Genomic DNA, 17,308 nt, shown 5'->3' with positions numbered 1-17,308 from the left:
GGTTTCAGATACCCCCCCCAGCCCCGCCTCTTCCCCACCCGCTCAGCTTCCTCTCTCTGTGAGGAACACTTTCACTTCCTGCTACTCCAGGCCTCCCCTCGAAGAACAGGTAGGGGTCCCCAGGGACCGAGCAGCTGGCCGTTGTCACCCCCCACTGCCTCCCTTCGGTATCAGGTTGCTGCCCCCATGCTGCCCTGGCCAGCGCCACCGGCCTCCTCCCCTTCCTCCCCCTCCCCGTCCTCCTCTTCCTCCTCCACGTCTTCTCCTCTGTGGGACCCAGGCGAGCATCTGCCTCCCTGCCCCTACCCCTCCTGCCTGCTCTCCCCTGGACTGAGCACCTGCTCACTGTCCCCACCCTTCCCCAAACCCTGGGTTTCTGGTCAGCAAGCTATTTATTACCCGCCTCCCATACCACCCCAAGCAAGAATGGAAGCCCCTGAGAGCAGGGGCCCATCCTGTCTGTCACCTTCCCCCCGGGGCTGGCACCTCAGTCTGGGCCTGTACTTCTTAAGTGTTTGTTGGGTGCACAGATGAATGGCCGCAGATGTCTCACTCCTGGGACTGCCGCAGGGAAAATATTCAAAAATGCCCACCTCGAGTCATAACCCACTGTAGCTAGGATTGTGTATTGGCTTTAAGAGTTGAGGCCCGGGGCGCCTGGGTGGCGCAGTCGGTTAAGCGTCCGACTTCAGCCAGGTCACCATCTCGCGGTCCGTGAGTTCGAGCCCCGCGTCGGGCTCTGGGCTGATGGCTCAGAGCCTGGAGCCTGTTTCCGATTCTGTGTCTCCCTCTCTCTCTGCCCCTCCCCCGTTCATGCTCTGTCTCTCTCTGTCCCAAAAATAAATAAACGTTGGAAAAAAAAAATTAAAAAAAAAAAAAAAAAGAGTTGAGGCCCAGGGGCTCCTGGGTGGCTGTCGGTTGAGCGTCCGACTTCGGCTCAGGTCGTGACCTCACGGTCCGTGAGTTTGAGCCCCGCGTCGGGCTCTGTGCTGACAGCTCAGAGCCTGGAGTTTGCTTCGGATTCTACGTTTCCCTCTCTCTCTGCCCATTCCCCGTTCATACTCTGTCTCTCTCTGTCTCAAAAATAAAATAAAACATTAAAAAAAATTATTAAAAAAAAAAAAAAAAGAGTTGAGGCCTGATAGGGGCACCTGGCTGGCCCAGCCATAGAGCATACGACTCTTGATCTCAGGGCTGTGAGTTCAAACCCCATGTTGGGCATGGAGCCCACTTAAAAAATCTTAAAAAAAAATTTTTTTTTAAACATTTACTCATTTTTCAGAGATGGAGAGAGACAGAGCATGAGTGGGGGAGGGGCAGAGGTACAGAGAGACACAGAATCCGAAGCAGGCTCCGGGCTCTGAGTTGTCAGCACAGAGCCCCATGTGGGGCTCGAACCCATGGACCACGAGATCATGACCCGAGCCGAAGTTGGACGCTTAACCGACTGAGCCACCCAGGCGCCCAGAAAAAACCTTTTTTAAAAATTAAGAGTTGAGGTCCAGTGGATAGAGGGGACAGATGTGTTACAAAGCAAATAGCAAAAAGCAAAGTGGTTACAATAAAATCTAGGTAGTGAGTATATGGACGTTCCCTGTAAAATTCTCTCCTTTTTTCTGAACGTTTGAAAACTTTCACAGTAGAATGTTGGTGGGGGCGGGAATATCCGAGAGCCCTTCTGTGGTCTGGGAAGGGAGGAAGAGAGGACGTCTGTAACACGATGGCACGTTTACAGAGTGCCTACCATGGGTGGAGCACTTGTCCAGACACGGGGTTGTTACTCAACTGGTCCGCGTCTGTATTATGGCAGCACCGGTTGTCAAAATCTGAAGTGTTCCTGTACCACTTGGTAAATAGCTGTCGGTTTGGGTCCTCCCCTTGTCCCCTCCCCACCAGGACACGCGGGCCCTCCTTCTGGGATCCCCACATCTCCCCACCAGCCAGCCGCTAAAGAACTGACACCTGGCACAGCGAGGGGCCTTGGGCCCATTCTGATCGGTCAGGGTCTCTGCTATATCGTGAATATTACCCCTGGATTGGAGCAGCCTTGAACTTTACCTTCCTCCCTGCCAGAGGCCAGACCATGGCTTGCTGGCCTCCCGCATCCTGAGGATGGCCCAGCCGGAGGACAAGGCCTCTGCAGGCCTCATCGACGGGGAGAGGTGAGAGCTGCGGGGGCTGGGGTCTCCAGCTCCTGCCCCCGGATTCAGAAGGCCCTTCCAGCCATCCAATGCCCACACCCCCCATAGGACCCTGAATCTCGTCTCGCCCCTGGGCTGCCCCTTGCCCCCTGCACCTTGGACCCCACCTTAGTGTCCAACTGCCCACCTCTAACCTCTGGTCTCCTGGACCCTGCACGTCCCAGGATGGTTCCACCACAGGTGAATGGAGCAGGTGAGACCCCCTTAGGGGTCCTTGGGACCCCAGAGCCGCTCCTTCGCCTGCAGAGGACACGGGGGGTGTGGCAGATCCCAGAGCTGGCTACTCAGGATGCGGGAGCCCTTCTTGAGCTGTGGCCACCGGGGGTGAGTACTCACAGCCGGGGACCCTCTCTCACCCTCCCCATGACACCGTGGGTCAGTCAGGACTCCGCTGCTTGCTGGTGACAAACAGCACAAACCGGGAAAACCAAAAAAGGCCACTTACTGAAAAGTAAGTGGGCTGAAAACCCCGGAAGAAAGGGAATTTCAGCAATGTCTGCATCCTGAGCATTAGACGACTTATAAAGTTCTCTTCATCCCATGTCTTGGCTTGGCTTAAAAAATTTTTTTAATGTTTACTTATTTCTGAGACAGAGAGAGAGCATGAGTGGAGGAAGGGCAGAGAGAGCCGTCAGCCCAGAGGCCGACGCGGGGCTCGAACTCACAAAGCGTGAGATCGTGACCCGAGCCGAAGTCGGTCGCTCAACCAACTGAGCCACCCAGGCGCCCCTTGGCTTTGCTTTAAACTGTGGGGAAAGCCGACCGTTTGGGGTTTCGAGGAACAAACACTCGATCCACACAGTAGCTGAGGCAAATAGGCACTGCTCTTTGTACCAGAAAGGCAGCTGCAGGCTCTAGTTTGGCAGCTCGGGGACATCAAGGCCAGCTTTTGCAATTCTCTTGGACTTCCTCCGTGGTTGCCCAGTGGCTGCCCCGGGTCCAAGCACGTGTGTGAGCTCCAGGCAGGAGGAAGACGAGAAAGGAAGCGCCAGTTATATCTGTTTCTTTTAACAGGAAAACCAAAAGCCTTCACAATTGATTCAAAACATACGGAGAGGGGCCCGGGTAGCAATACATTGTGTAAAGCTCCCCTGGGGGTTATAAAACCCGAGGTGAGAAACACCACCTACGTCATTATCCATCTTCTACGGCTGGGCAGATGAGCCCCTCACAACCCTGCAGTTCTGCAAGGGATAGGGAACGGATTAGGATAAGGCAACTAGGGTCTACACAGCTTCCTTCTCGAGGGGGCTCCCTCCTTGTGGTGGCAGAGATGGCTGTCCCCAGCTCAGGGCCACATCTCACAAGCTTAGCAATCCCAGTGTGAAAAGAGTCCTTGTGCCGAAGAGCTCCAGCAAAAACCTCGTGGAAGATTTCCATTGGCTGGGCCTGATTCACATGCCCATCTCTGAACCAATCACAGTGGTTAGAAAGCACTGTCATCCTATTGGCTAGGTCAGGTCACAGACCACCCCTAGGGCTTGGACAGAGTTAGTCCCACCCACGGGCACTAAGGGAGGAAGTGGGTTTCTCTAAAGGAAATTTGGCGTGTGGAACCCAACATAAGGGAAATGGGATGCTGGGCAGGCAAAAGTAACAGACATCTGCACAAATCCTCTCCAAGATGACCTTTGCCTCCACCCCCACCCCCCAACCAGAGTTTCCTGGTCACAGGACACAACTCCAGCCAGGTCCTGGTGTTGAGGACAGGAGCTTCACCAGGAGAAGTCTGCACCTACCAGATCCAGAAGCTTCCTGGAGGTAAGGAGCCTACTCCTGAGTTTCCAGTCCACAGCAAATTTGGTGAGCTTCGCTTCCAAAATAATCTCCCAAAATCCTATTTGGTGGCATAAGTGGGATGCAAGCCTAAAGACACAGGAAAAGATGGGGACTTCAAGGGGTAGAAATTTCCCTGTTTTGAAGGGCTGTTGGGGGACTGCAGAACTGAGGAAGAGAGAGTCCCAGGGAAGATGAGGCTGCCACCCTTCAACTTTTCTTCCTTGCCCTTTGTTGCCCCCAACCCTCAGGTGTTTCTCTGGAATACTCTAACCTCTGTATGCCGGACCTGCCCCATCTCCTGGCTTTCCTATCAGCCAGCAGGTACAGGTTACCCGTCAAAAGGGCTAAGGGGGATCCAACTCTAAGGCATCCCACCCACTGCAGCTCCCCATTATCTTTTCTCAGGGATGTTTTGCCCAGAACACTGCTCTTGCCCCCTCCCACTCTAAGGCCAGGAGACCAACAAACAGGTGAGAGGCCACCTTCCAGCCTCCTTGGTCCAGAAGGATGGCACTTCAGGAACCAGACTTCTGTGTTTGAGGGAGGATAGGATGGGGGTCTGAGAGAGCTGTGGGAGGCTCGACTCCTGGGCCTGAGTGACAAGGGACCAGGGACGAAGCCTCAGCTCCTTCAGTAATGAGGCTGGGAATTAATTCTCCTGGTACCCTGAAGAACCAGGGCTGGCACCTGGGACATCTGGGACACCTCGGTTGTGCTGGCTCCCAGGTCTTGCACAGACTGGCGGCGTCCAACTCAACATCTCGGAGAAGGTGCTCCCCGTGGTGAACAAGCTGTACCTGGAGACCCACGGAGGGTGGGGTTTGGAGCAAATCACCGCAGAGACATCTCCAGGGACTGCAGAAAGACACAGTTCAGGTTAGCTGGGTGGGGCAGGGCCCTGGGCCCTTGAAGGATGAGGGAGCTATTGCCGCTGTTCTGCGGGACCCGACCCTCTCCTCACATCCAGCCCCCAGGAACCCTGCCCCTCACCGGGTCTCCTGGGTCGAAGGCCCGCTCAGCCCAGAAGGATACCATCCTGGGCCAACCCTAGCCAGCCTGGTGGAGGAGAAAGAGAAGGAGGACGAGGATGAGGACGAGGACAGCTACAAAGATGAAGAGAAAGGACCTGACGATGTTCTCACCCATCACATCCAGGCTCTGGCCAGGGCCCGGAGCAACTACGTGGGGAGGCAGTTCCAGGGCCTTCGAGCCCGCCTCACCTCAAATGCTGGAGGCCCCCACAGGCCCGGGGACCCAGCCACAGAGCTGCTTCAGGATGTGCGGCACCTCCTTACCGACCTCCAGGATCACTTGTCAAAGGACCCCGACGTCAGGGCTGTCTTTGGGAGCCGGGGGCCTGGGGTCCTCCAGAAGGAGGAGGATCTTGGTAATAAGGAGGACTGGGAGGGAATTTATGGCCAATGCCCCGACCCACTCGGGTTCTCGTTTGCCATCTCCGGGCCTTACGTGTGTGTTTCACACCCAACGTCTTTCTCTCCATCCGTGTACACCTGTTTGCTTTTCCACTCACGTGCTTTTCCCTCCCTACGGGAACATCTCTCACATGGGCGACAGCCATACTCCACACCCAGGCTCCCTCTTGCACACGTGTTCCCACCCATGTCTACACTTGTGGGCGGCCAGAAGCCAGGGAGGGCTGGGGCGGGGGGGGGGGGGGGCGGAGGGTACGGCCAAGTGGAGCGAGAGGGTGGACGTGGGTCAGCCTGGCGGCCCTTCGCTCACCGACCTCAACCCCTCACAGGCGCCGCGTTGGAGGCCGCCCTGTGCCGGGCGGTGCTGGAGCCCCTGAAGCCCGCCCTGTGGACGCGACTCCGGACGCTGCGAGCCCGGGAGCTGCGGCGACTGCGGCAGCGACAAACAGCCCTGCGGGAGGGGGCGGGGCCTGAGGGGCAGGGCCCCGCCCCCGCCCTGCGGAGCCGCATCCACGCGCGCCTGGAGCACCTCCACGCCGCCTGCGCCCCACGCCGCAAGGTGGCGCTGCTGCTGGAGGTGTGCAGTGACGTTTACGCGGGCCTGGCTCAGGGCGAGGACCAAGGTAAAGAAGGTTTACGCGCGTCTACCCGGATGTGCGGTGGCTGGAGAATTGGGGAGGCGCGGTGGGAGGCGCCAGTGTGCACGTCGAGGGGAGAGGGTGACCCGCTCTAGCAGGGGGCGCCTACGCGGGCCTGGGGATCCGCCGAGAGGCGTTTGCCGGCCCAGCGAGGTGGAAGGGCAGCCCGCACTCGTGTTCTGGGGATCGGACAGAGGGGTCTGCACGCCCGCCATCCACCTCGGAGCCCGTTCTGCTCCGCCAGAGCCCCTGGGGGCCGACGCCTTCCTGCCCGCGCTGACGGAAGAACTGATCTGGAGTCCGCACATTGGGGAGACGCAGCTGGACGTGGAGTTTCTTATGGAGCTCTTGGATCCGGACGAGCTGCGGGGAGAAGGTGAGCCCCCACCCCGGAACGCCGGGACCCCACAGGGGGCGCCCTGGGGCCAAACAGCCTCGCCCTGCAGCAAGGGTTAAACTGCAGGGGGACCTCGGGCCACCAGCGTAGCCCGAGAGCTGCCCTGACCACCCCTTCCTGCCCCTAGCCGGGTACTACCTGACCACGTGGTTTGGGGCGCTGCACCACATTGCTCACTACCAGCCCGATGTGGGCCGCGCACCCCAGGGGCTCAGCTCTGAGGCCCGCGCCTCCCTGCGCCAGTGGCACAGCCGGCGAACGCTGCACAGACAGGACAGACAGGACCGCGGAGCCCAGGTGATCGCCCCTCCGGACTGCGGGTGGAGGGGACCGCTGGACCCACTGCCCTTCTGACCCAGGCTCCTGCCTCTCCCCACAGGTCCAACTGCCCTTTGAGGAGCCATGGGCAAGAGACACTGTGCCCAGAGACGGACTATGATAAGGGGTCCCACATCCTCCTGTTCCTCAGGCAAGATTCGGGAGGCGCCGATTTCTGACCCCTGTTGGTTTAGGTGCCAGGAGGCGGCGAGGTTCCCCGGAACAGAGCCACCTCTGGGCCTTTGCATTGGCTACTCCATTCTCTAGTATTTATATCGCTCCGTCCCTCCGTTCCTTCAGGTCTTTAGGTGGCTGTCACCTTCTCGGGGAGGCTCTCCCAGACACCCTGTGTAAAGCTGCACCTCCTCAGGCTTGACCCTCCCTGCGGCAGGCAGAATAATGCCCCCCCCAAGACATCCACCTCCTGATCCCCCAAATCTGTGAATATGTTACCTTACATGGTCAAAGGGACCTGACATATGTGACCAAATGAATGATCTTGACGTGGGGAGATTATTCTGGATCATCCTGGTGGACCGGTAACATCACAGGAGTCCTCTTAGGAGGGAGGTGGGAGGGTCAGAGTCAGAGAAGGAGATGTGATTTTGTAAGCAGAGGTCAGAGTGATGTGGCCAGGAGCCAAAGAATTGTCTAGAAGCTGAAAAAGACGGGGAATGGATTTCCCCCTGGAACCTCCAGAAAGAATTCGGCCTTTGATTTAGGCCCTAAGACCCGTTTTGGACTTCTGACCTTTAGAACTGCAAGATAATACATTTGTGGTTTTTTGAGCCGCTACATTTGTGGTAATTTGTTACAGCAGCAACAGGAAGCTGATATACTGTCTTACCCCAATCTTTATTTTCCTTCCATAGAAATGATCACTTCCTAACATACCATAAAATGTACATATTGTGTTAATTGTCCATAGGCTCCCGTCCCTTAGAACAGCACAGCACCATCCAAGAGAAATACAATGCAAGCTAGATATGCAGTTCTAAATATTCTAGTAGCTACGTTACAGAAAACTAAAAACTCAAGTGAAATTAACTTTAATAACCTATTGGATTTAACTCAGTGTATCCCAAAGGTTATCACTCGTAACATGTGATCAATATCCAAAAATTAGGGGCTCCTGGCTGGCTCAGTCAGAGGAGCGTGTGACTCTTGATCTCAGGGTCGTGGGCTCGAGCCCCACGTTAGGTGTAGAGATTACTTAAAAATTAAAATAATATATCGGGATGCCTGGGTGACTCAGTCGGTTAAACGTCCAGCTTTGGCTCAGGTCATGATCTCACCGTCCATGAGTTTGAGCCCCGAGTCAGGCTCTGTGCTGACAGCTCAGAGCCTGGAGCCTGCTTCAGATTCCGTGTCTCCCTCTCTCTCTGCCCTTCTCCTGGTCACGCTCTGTCTCTCTCTAAAAAACAAACATTAAAAATTTTTTTTTGAATAAAAAAAATCTTTAAAAAAACATATCCAAAAATTATCGTGCTATTTAACATTCTTTTTGTGTGCGTGCTAAATATTCAAACTTCAGTGTGTACTTTTTTCATGTTTTTCTTTTTTTTCTCTCTTTGGTTTTTGAAGGAGAGAGAGTGTGCAAGCAGAGGGGCAGAGGGAGAGGGAAAGACTCTCAAGCAGGTTCCACGCCCTCCCACCGTAGAGTCTGAGGTGGGGTTCGATCTCACGACCATGAGATCGTGGCCTGAGCCAAAATCAAGAGTCAGATGCTTAAATGAACCACCCAAGTGCCCCTCCAGTGTGTATTTTACATTTCAGCACATCTCCGTTGGGACCAGTCACATTTCAAGTGCTCAATAGCCACATGGGGCTGAGAGCTACCATTTTGGACAGTGTGGCCTTAGACTGCCTTAGGGAGGCTAGGGATCTCTGTCTTGTTCACAGCTGTGTTCTCCGTGCCTAGACAAGTGCCTGGCACACAGTAGGTGTGCAGTAAATACAGAGTTTCTGTGGTACACTGGAAATGACTCCCCAAAAGACACCCATGTCCTAACCTCTGGAATCCGTGAGTGTTACCTATTTGGAACAGGGTCTTTGCAGATTTTTTAAAAATTATTTTTAATGCTTACTTATTGTCGAGCGAGAAAGAGAGACAGAGCATGAGTGGGAGAGGGGTAGAGAGAGGGAGACACAGAATCCGAAGCAGGCTCCAGGCTCTGAGCTGTCAGCACGGAGCTGAACGCAGGGGCTCGAACTCACAGACGGTGAGATCGTGACCTGAGCCGAAGTCAGACGCTTCGCTGACTGAGCCACCCGGGTGCCCCTATGCAGATGTTTTAAGTCAAGGATCTTAAAATGGGAAGGCTATTCTGGATTGTCTGGGGGAGGGCTCCAAATGCAATCCCACGTGTCCCTGTGAGAGGCAGAGGGAGATTTGAAGACGTGGCCTTGAAGGGTGGAGGGTGGGCGGTCACAAGCCCAGGAAAGGCGTCAGCCACAGATGCCGGGAGAGGCGCCCACCTGATTCTCTCTTAGCGCCTCCAGAAGGAGTGAGGCCCTGTCAACACCTTGATTTCAATCTGAGGATACTGATTCCAGACTCCTGGCCTCCGGAATTGTAGGAGAAGAAATTTCTGTTGTCGTCAGCCACCGAGGTTGTAGTCATTTCTTACAGCAGCTGCGGGAAACTTACCAGTGACTCAGCACTTCGTATAAAAGAGAAAAATTGGGGCTCCTGAGTGACTCAGTCCATTAAGCCTCCGACTTCAGCTCAAGTCATGATCTCATGGTTTGTGGGTTCGAGCCCCAACGGTGTAGAGCCTGCTTGGGATTCTCTCTCTCTCTCTCTCTCTCTCTCTCTCCCTCTCTCTCTGCTCCTCCCCGACTCGTGCTTTTTCTCTCTCCAAATAAATAAATAATTTTTTTTTCAAGAGAGAATAAAAGGGAGTAGAATGAATATCCAGACCAGTCCTGTTCTAGCGACAAAGGACATGCGTCTACCGATAACAGGAATTAACTAGAAAAATAGGAAAATCCCTCTCAGTCCATTTCATGAAGAGATGTATTGCCATTAAAATTTTACGTTTCACATTTTGCATTTCATAATCAAAATTCTGTAATTTTAGACATCAAGTAAAAAAAAAAAAAAGCGTGCCAGGGAGGAGTTCTTTGCAATTGTTTTTAAAAGCCAGAAAGCTTAAAATGGCTACACTGGGGAGTGGGGCAGGAAGCAGGGATGGGGGGGGGGGGGTGATGAGCTACAGGATGTGGCCTCTGATCTTACGATTCAGACACAACTCAGTGGGGTAGCTGCATCCCAAGAGACCCAAGAGATGTGAGGGGACCATCTCCTTTTTCCAGAACCTCCAGGGCAAGCAGGACACTGAGAATTGTATTGTGTTTATTTATTATGTGCTTATGTACATGTGTATATATTTCTTATCACTGTAGGAAGAATCATACAAGATTTACCCTCTAAAGTGTTTTTAGGTGTGCAGTTCCGTAGCGTTAACTGTATTCACATTGTTGTGTGACCGATTTTTATTTATTTATTTTTTTTTTATTTTTTTTTTCAACGTTTATTTATTTTTGGGACAGAGAGAGACAGAGCATGAACGGGGGAGGGGCAGAGAGAGAGGGAGACACAGAATCGGAAACAGGCTCCAGGCTCTGAGCAGTCAGCACAGAGCCCGATGCGGGGCTCGAACTCCCGGACCGCGAGATCGTGACCTGGCTGAAGTCGGACGCTTAACCGACTGCGCCACCCAGGCGCCCCCGATTTTTAATTTTGAGAGAGCGAGGGAGCAGGGGAGGGGCAGAGAGGGGGGGTACAAAGGATCTGAAACAGCCTCTGCACTGACAGCAGACAGCCCGATGTGGGGCTCGAACTCATGAACCGTGAGATCATGACCTGAGCGGAAGGCAGACACTTAACCAACTGAACCATCCAGGAGCCCCAGGATTTCTTTCTAAACACCAAATAATAGCGGTCTTTAAACTGGCTGGCTCAGGGGGCGCCTGGGTGGCGCAGTCGGTTGAGCGTCCGACTTCAGCCAGGTCACGATCTCGCGGTCCGTGAGTTCGAGCCCCGCGTCAGGCTCTGGGCTGATGGCTCGGAGCCTGGAGCCTGTTTCCGATTCTGTGTCTCCCTCTCTCTGCCCCTCCCCCGTTCATGCTCTGTCTCTCTCTCTCTGTCCCAAAAATAAATAAATGTTGAAAAAAATAAAAATAAACTGGCTGGCTCAGTCAGTAGAGCACGCATGCGACTCTTGATCTCGGGGTCGAGAGTTCAAGCCCCATGTTGGGCATGGAACCAACTTAAAGAAAAAAATAAAAATAGGAGCACCTGGGTGGCCCAGTCGGTTGAGCTTCTGACTTTTTGGCTCAGGTCATGATCTCCCTGTCGGTGAGTTCGAGCCCCGCGTCGGGCTCTGTGCTGACAGCTCAGAGCCTGGAGCCTGCTTCCGATTCTGTGTCTCCCTCTCTGCCCCCCTGCTCTGTCTCAATAATAAATAAGCATTAAACTAATAATAATAATAATTAATAATACTGGCGCCTGGGTTGCTCAGTCAGTTAATCGTCCTACTTCGGCTCAGGTCATGATGTCACAGTTTGTGAGTTCGAGCCCCGCGTGGGGCTCTGTGCTGACAGCTCGGAGCCTGGAGCCTGCTTCGGATTCGGTGTCTCCCTCTCTCTCTCTCTGCCTCTCCCCTGCTGTGCGCACTCTCTCTTTCTCTCTCTCTCAAAAATAAAATAAAAAACATTTAAAAAAAATTTGTAATAATAAAAGTTTCTTGTTCTCTTAAAATAATAATAATAATAAATATAAAGACCTAATGATAGTCCATGGTATGAATATACCACGTTTTGCTTTTCCAGTCAGCTTTCTATGGAAAATTGGGTTGTTCCCACCCTCTTGGCTATTGCAAATAATGCTGCAATGAACAAGGGGGTGCAAACATTTTTTCAAGATCCTGCTTTCATTTCTATTGGATAAATACCCAGATGCGGAATGGCCGGATCCTATGGTAATTTTATGTCTTTTTTTTTTTTAATTATTTTTTTTAACGTTTATTTATTTTTGGGACAGAGAGAGACAGAGCATGAACGGGGGAGGGGCAGAGAGAGAGGGAGACACAGAATCGGAAACAGGCTCCAGGCTCTGAGCCATCAGCCCAGAGCCCGACGCGGGGCTCGAACTCACGGACCGCGAGATCGTGACCTGAGCTGAAGTCGGATGCTTAACCGACTGCGCCACCCAGGCGCCCCATTATTTTTTAAAGGAACCTCTAAACTTTTTTCCATAGGAACCGTGCCATTTTACATTCCCACCAACAAAGCACAAGAGGGTGGGGTTTTTTTGTTGTTTTTTTGTTTTGTTTTGTTTTGCTTTTGTTTTTTAGTGACAGAGTGCAAGCAGGGGAGAGGGGCAGAGGAAGAGAGAGGAGAGAAAATCCCAGGCAGCCTCCGTGCTCAGCATGGAGCCACATGCTGGGCTGGATCCCATAACCCTGGGATGACAACCTGAGCTGAAATCAAGCGTCAGACGCTCAACTGACTGAGCCACCCAGGCGTCCCCAAAACACAAGAGTTCTGATTCCTCCACATGCTTCCCGACATCTACTTTTCCATGATCATTTTTGTTTCTTTTGTAGAGTAGCCATCGTAATGAGCATGAAGGGGTGTCTCATTGTAGTTCTGATTTGCATTAGTGATGTTGAGCATCTTTTCATATGTTTGCTGGCCATCCGTACATTGTCTTTGGAGAAATATCTATTCAAACCCTTTGCCTAGTTTTAAATTGGGTTATTTGGGTTTTTGTTGTTGTTGAGCTGTAGAAGTTCTTTGTATTCCGGGTGAGTATGTGTCGTGGGCCATCCCACCTTCCGGATTTGTCTGGTCCTTATTAGATGCCAGTCCCGCAGTTCAGAGAAGCGTACTCTGTGGGGGGACACTATGTCCCTCTCAGTGCAGCCCGTCAGGGGCCCCCTGATCAGTGATGCTAACTGTGCCCGTGGAGTTAGAATATTGGGGAGTTAGGAAAATATTGGTTTGATCAAGGTGACATAGTAGCAAACCACGGATGGGGTGGTTAAAGATTCTCGAGGCTGGAAGTCCAAGATCAGGGCCTTGGCAGGTTTGGTTTCCTCTGAGGCTTCTCCCTGTGGCTCGTGGATGGCCATTTTCTCCCTTCGTCTTCACATGCACGGCTTTCCCTTTGCGTGTGTCTGTGTCCTGATCTCTTCTCCTTTTTAAAACATTTACTTGTTTGTTTATTACATTGAAGTGTAGTTGATACACAATGTTACATTAGTTCCCAGTCTCTTCTTTTTTTTTTTATTTTTATTTTTAATGTTTATTTTTGAGAGAGAGAGAGGGAGAGACATGGGGGGGGGGTACGGAGAGAGGGAGACACAGAATCCAAAGCAGGCTCCAGGCTCCGAGCTGTCAGCACAGAGCCCGACGCGGGGCTCGAACTCACAAACTGTGACATCATGACCTGAGCCGACGTAGGACGATTAACTGACTGAGCGACCCAGGCGCCCTGTCCATGTCTTCTTATAAGGACACCATTCATAGTGCATTACGGCCACCCGTGTGACTTCATTTTAACTTAATTAGCTCTCTGCAGATCCTTGCTCCAAACACAGTCACATTCTGAGGAACTGAGGGTTTGGACTCCAACATAGGAATTTCCTGGGCGCCTTGGTGGCTCCATCAGTTAAGCATCTGATGCTGGATCTCGGCTCAGGTCACGATCTCATGGCTTGTGAGTTGGAGCCCCGCAGCCGGCTCTGTGCTGGCGGTGCAGAGCCTGCTTGGGATTCTGTCTCTCTCTCTCCCTCTCTCTCTGTCCTTCCCTCACTTGTGCTTTCTCTCTCTCAAAATAAATAAACTTAAAAACTTAAAAAAAAAATACGAATTGGGGGGGTCATAATTCTGCCCACAAACAGGAAGTGACTACCAGATCTCCCCCCCCTTTGAATGATGTCACCTGTGGGTGATACTTTGAGACCCTGTGAAGAACCTGTCCCCAGCAGCCCTTCACCCAATGCTTTCGGTACCTCTTCTTGGTCCTTGCTGAGTCATGGGGTATTTATGCTGCCATGTTCTATTTATGACAGATGATACTGGCTTTGCACCTCCTAGATTTAAATGACATTTCCTGCATTTCCTGCTTATTATTTTATTTTATTTTATTTATTTTTCTAAATCTTATTTTTAAGTAACCTCCATACCCAACGTGGGGCTCAAACTCACAACCCTGAGATCAAGAGTCACGTGTCGTCCCAACTGAGCCCGCCAGGCGCCCCCTGACATTTCCCGTTTAAATAAATGTGTTGAATTAACAACAACAACAAAAAATCTGAGCTGATTTCAAGAAAATTACCCGGTAACGAAGTCCGTGGGTGATGCGTGGATACGTGGCAGCGTTTGCGAACGTGAAACACAAGTGGTGGATGTTTGGGGTACCCCTGCTGGAGGGCTGTGGAGGCACACCCCACGTCTGGTTCATTCTGGAGCTCTAGGCTTTGGGCTGGACGCCTTTTCTTGGGGTTCCACTCCCACGATGTCCCAAACCGGCCACAGCATCTCCCCCAAAACAGCTCCTCCTTCTAGTCCCCATTACAGGGGGCCCTCGTGATCCCCCAGTCCCTAGACAAGAGCCCGGATCCTCATCCTGGACACCTCCCTCTCCCCCTCCCGTGCACCCCATCCTCCCCTTCCATGGCCCCCCATCCCGGTCTAGCCCAGCCTCCACTGTCTCCGGGTTCCTAGTCCAGAGGACCCCCTCCGATTCCCACCCACCTGGCAGCCAGAAGGAAATTTTAAAAATAAATCACAGGTTCACCTCTCAAGCCAAAATTTAGGTTTGTGAGAGACACAGCTTTTTATTTTTTTAATCTTTTTATTTTTTGATATCTAACTGGAGCCCGCGTCTGACCATGGTGGGAGGAAATTTTAACCTGGGAGGAAAACGTAACTCCTTGTAATAGGCCTCCTCGCTGTTCCCCGCACCTGCCAGGCACGCACCCACCCCAGGACCTTTGCGCGGCTATCTTCTCTGCCTGGAACATCTTCCCCAGATGCGAGCCTCTGACTCTCTTGCTTCTGGCAAAGTTTTGTTGAGGGGTCACCCTGTCTGTGACTTCTCAAAAAGTATAACCTCCCTTCCTGTTTTACTTTTAATCTGATACTATAGAGGCATATCAGCGGTTCTCCGGCAGCAACTTGTTAAAAGCACAAATTCTAAAAATACACCCTTGCATATAAGGTCAAACGATTTTTGACAAGGGTGCCCAGCTCATTTGATGGGAAAAGAACAGCCTTTTCCCATGAGAAGGTGTGAAGGAGGCCCCTTAGCTAACACCACAAACAAAAATGAACCTAAAATGAACCAAAGACCTAAATGTAAGAACTCAGACTAGAAGACCCTGAGAAGAACAAAATAGGGGGAAAGCTTCATGACAAAGGATTTGGCAATGATTTCTTGGATATGACACCAAAAGACCAGGCAACAAAAGAAAAACAAAATTGGACGACAGCAAAGTGAAAAGCGTGGGGAACCTGGCTGGCTCAGTCCGGGAAAGCATGTAGCTCTGGATCCCGGGGTGGTGAGTTCGAACCCCACGCTGGGGGTAGAGATTACTTAAAAAAAAAAAAAAAGAAATTAAAACAAAACAAAGAATGTAATATTAGAAACATCTGTGCGTCCAAAGAAACAATCAACAGAGTGAAAAGGCAGCCCATTGTATGGGGGAAGATATTTGCAAATCACACGGGGTTAATATCCAGAATATACACAGAATCCCTAAAAGTCGGCAACAGACACTCCATTTAAGAACGGGCAAAAGGAGGGGCGCCTGGGTGGCGCAGTCGGTTAAGCGTCCGACTTCAGCCAGGTCACGATCTCGCGGTCTGTGAGTTCGAGCCCCGCGTCGGGCTCTGGGCTGATGGCTCAGAGCCTGGAGCCTGTTTCCGATTCTGTGTCTCCCTCTCTCTCTGCCCCTCCCCCGTTCATGCTCTGTCTCTCTCTGTCCCAAAAATAAATAAACGTTGAAAAAAAAAAAAAAAAGAACGGGCAAAGGACTTAAATAGATATTTTTCCAAAGAAGATACCCGAATGGCTAATGGGCACACGAGGAAATGCCGTTTCTCACCAATCTTTCGGGGAATGCAAATCAAAATCACAATGAGCCACCGCATCACGCCCCATTGAGGAACATCCTGTGCTCTGCCTATAGATTCTCTGGCTGCCCCAACATGATCGTGGCTAATGCTTCGTGGCTTGCAGGCCTGTTCCAGGATGTCATCAAGAGGACACGACCGCTGGTTGACCCATGATCTGGACTCAGCCAATCAGAGGCTCCTCCCTCCCATCCCCCCCCCCCCAGCCACGGAATGTACTTCTGTCCGCTGTTCCCGCAGTGGGAGCTGTTCCAAGGACGTAGCCTTGACAGAGTAAGGTGTTGTTGAGACCATGTGGATGGTATACGTGACTGAGTCCAGTTTAAGATGCTGGAGGGTGGGTGGGGAGACCCACTCCTCTTGTGGCGCCCAAGACAAGCCTCGTAAGTGAGCTCCCTTGCTTATTAAACCTGCCACCTACCCATCTGGACTGGGTCCGCCTCTTTCTTTGGTCTCCCCTTGTCCTCTGTGTACGGGGCCAGTTCGCAAACCAACAATCAAGAGGGGCGCCTGCGTGGCTCGGTCGGTCGAGCGTCCGGCTTCGGCTCAGGTCATGATCTCACGGTTTGTGAGTTTGAGCCCTGCATGGGGCTCTGTGCTGAGAGCTCAGAGCCTGGAGCCTGCTTCGGATTCTGTGTCTCCCTCTCTCTCTGCCCCTTCCCCACTCACACTCTGTGTCTCTCAAAAATAAATAAACATTAAAAAAAAAAAAAAGACGTCATCGGTGCATAAAGGTGGTTTTATTAAAGTATGGGGACTTTGGGGCACCTGGGTGGTTCGGTTGGTTGAGTGTTCACCTTCGGCTCTCACAGCTCCTGAGTTCAAGCCCCGTTGGGCTCTGTGCTGATAGCTCAGAGCCTGGAGCCTGCTTGGGATTCTATGTCTCTGTTTCTCTCTGCCCCTTCCCCACTCACGATCTCTCTCTCTTTCTCTCTCTCTCAAAAATAAATAAACATTAAAAAAAAAAAAAAAAAAAAAAGCACAGGGACTGGACCCCTGGGCAGGAAGAGCTGCACCGGGTTTGTGACTGGTGACTGATAACATACTTTCGGGTTGGGAGGAGGTTAGGGACAGGGTATGTCTCTAAAGAATTTTGGAAGCGAGGTTTCCAGGACCTTGAGGGGGCTAGCTGTTGTTAGGAAAAGGTCATTTATCACTGTTTAATAAAACCTGAGTCATATGACCCTTCAGATGTATATCAGTGGGCCCTAAGCTTGGGACGGGGTGAGATAAGGGAAGTTTCCAAAGGAATTTTTATGTGTTAAAGTAGCTTTACAGGATTCGGGGGGGGGGGGGTACTGGGCTAAAATCGCCTTTTGCCCTTAGCGAAGTATCAACTTCATAGAGGCAGCTGAGATCCTAGAGGAAGGTCACCCTGCCTGTCTCAAGGACTTG

At 52.0% G+C, this 17,308-nt stretch overlaps 1 protein-coding gene and 1 long non-coding RNA gene across 13 annotated transcripts; one reads left to right on the top strand and one right to left on the bottom strand.

The window, feature by feature from the left end:
- Positions 1-53: 53 nt before the first annotated feature.
- On the top strand, positions 54-7,831 carry RINL (Ras and Rab interactor like). 11 transcript variants are annotated; one of them, XM_030297279.1, is made up of 11 exons: positions 54-109; positions 1,897-2,162; positions 2,366-2,525; positions 3,860-3,962; positions 4,229-4,301; positions 4,386-4,450; positions 4,653-4,856; positions 4,948-5,862; positions 5,903-6,427; positions 6,576-6,745; positions 6,828-7,831. In XM_030297279.1, exons 2-11 carry the CDS (start codon positions 2,113-2,115, stop codon positions 6,885-6,887), a joined length of 2,325 nt encoding a protein of 774 aa, XP_030153139.1. In that variant the 5' UTR covers positions 54-109; positions 1,897-2,112; the 3' UTR covers positions 6,888-7,831. The 11 variants fall into 11 exon arrangements, with proteins under 11 accessions (XP_030153139.1, XP_030153140.1, XP_030153143.1 ...); XM_030297280.1 differs by lacking the exon at positions 54-109 and adding an exon at positions 1,421-1,575; XM_030297283.1 differs by lacking the exon at positions 54-109 and having other exon boundaries at positions 1,421-2,162; positions 4,948-5,861; positions 5,901-6,036; positions 6,296-6,427.
- Positions 3,138-4,748, bottom strand: LOC115502086. 2 transcript variants are annotated; one of them, XR_003965016.1, is made up of 4 exons: positions 4,686-4,748; positions 3,941-4,067; positions 3,332-3,385; positions 3,138-3,205 (listed from the first exon to the last, which is right to left on the bottom strand). It is a non-coding gene; the product is annotated as an uncharacterized LOC115502086 (long non-coding RNA). The 2 variants fall into 2 exon arrangements; XR_003965017.1 differs by having other exon boundaries at positions 4,646-4,707.
- Positions 7,832-17,308: the final 9,477 nt, after the last annotated feature.

The sequence above is a fragment of the Lynx canadensis genome, chromosome E2, assembly GCF_007474595.2.
Source record: "Lynx canadensis isolate LIC74 chromosome E2, mLynCan4.pri.v2, whole genome shotgun sequence".
NCBI lineage: Eukaryota > Metazoa > Chordata > Mammalia > Carnivora > Felidae > Lynx > Lynx canadensis.
This window is presented reverse-complemented; position numbering and strand designations above follow the sequence as displayed.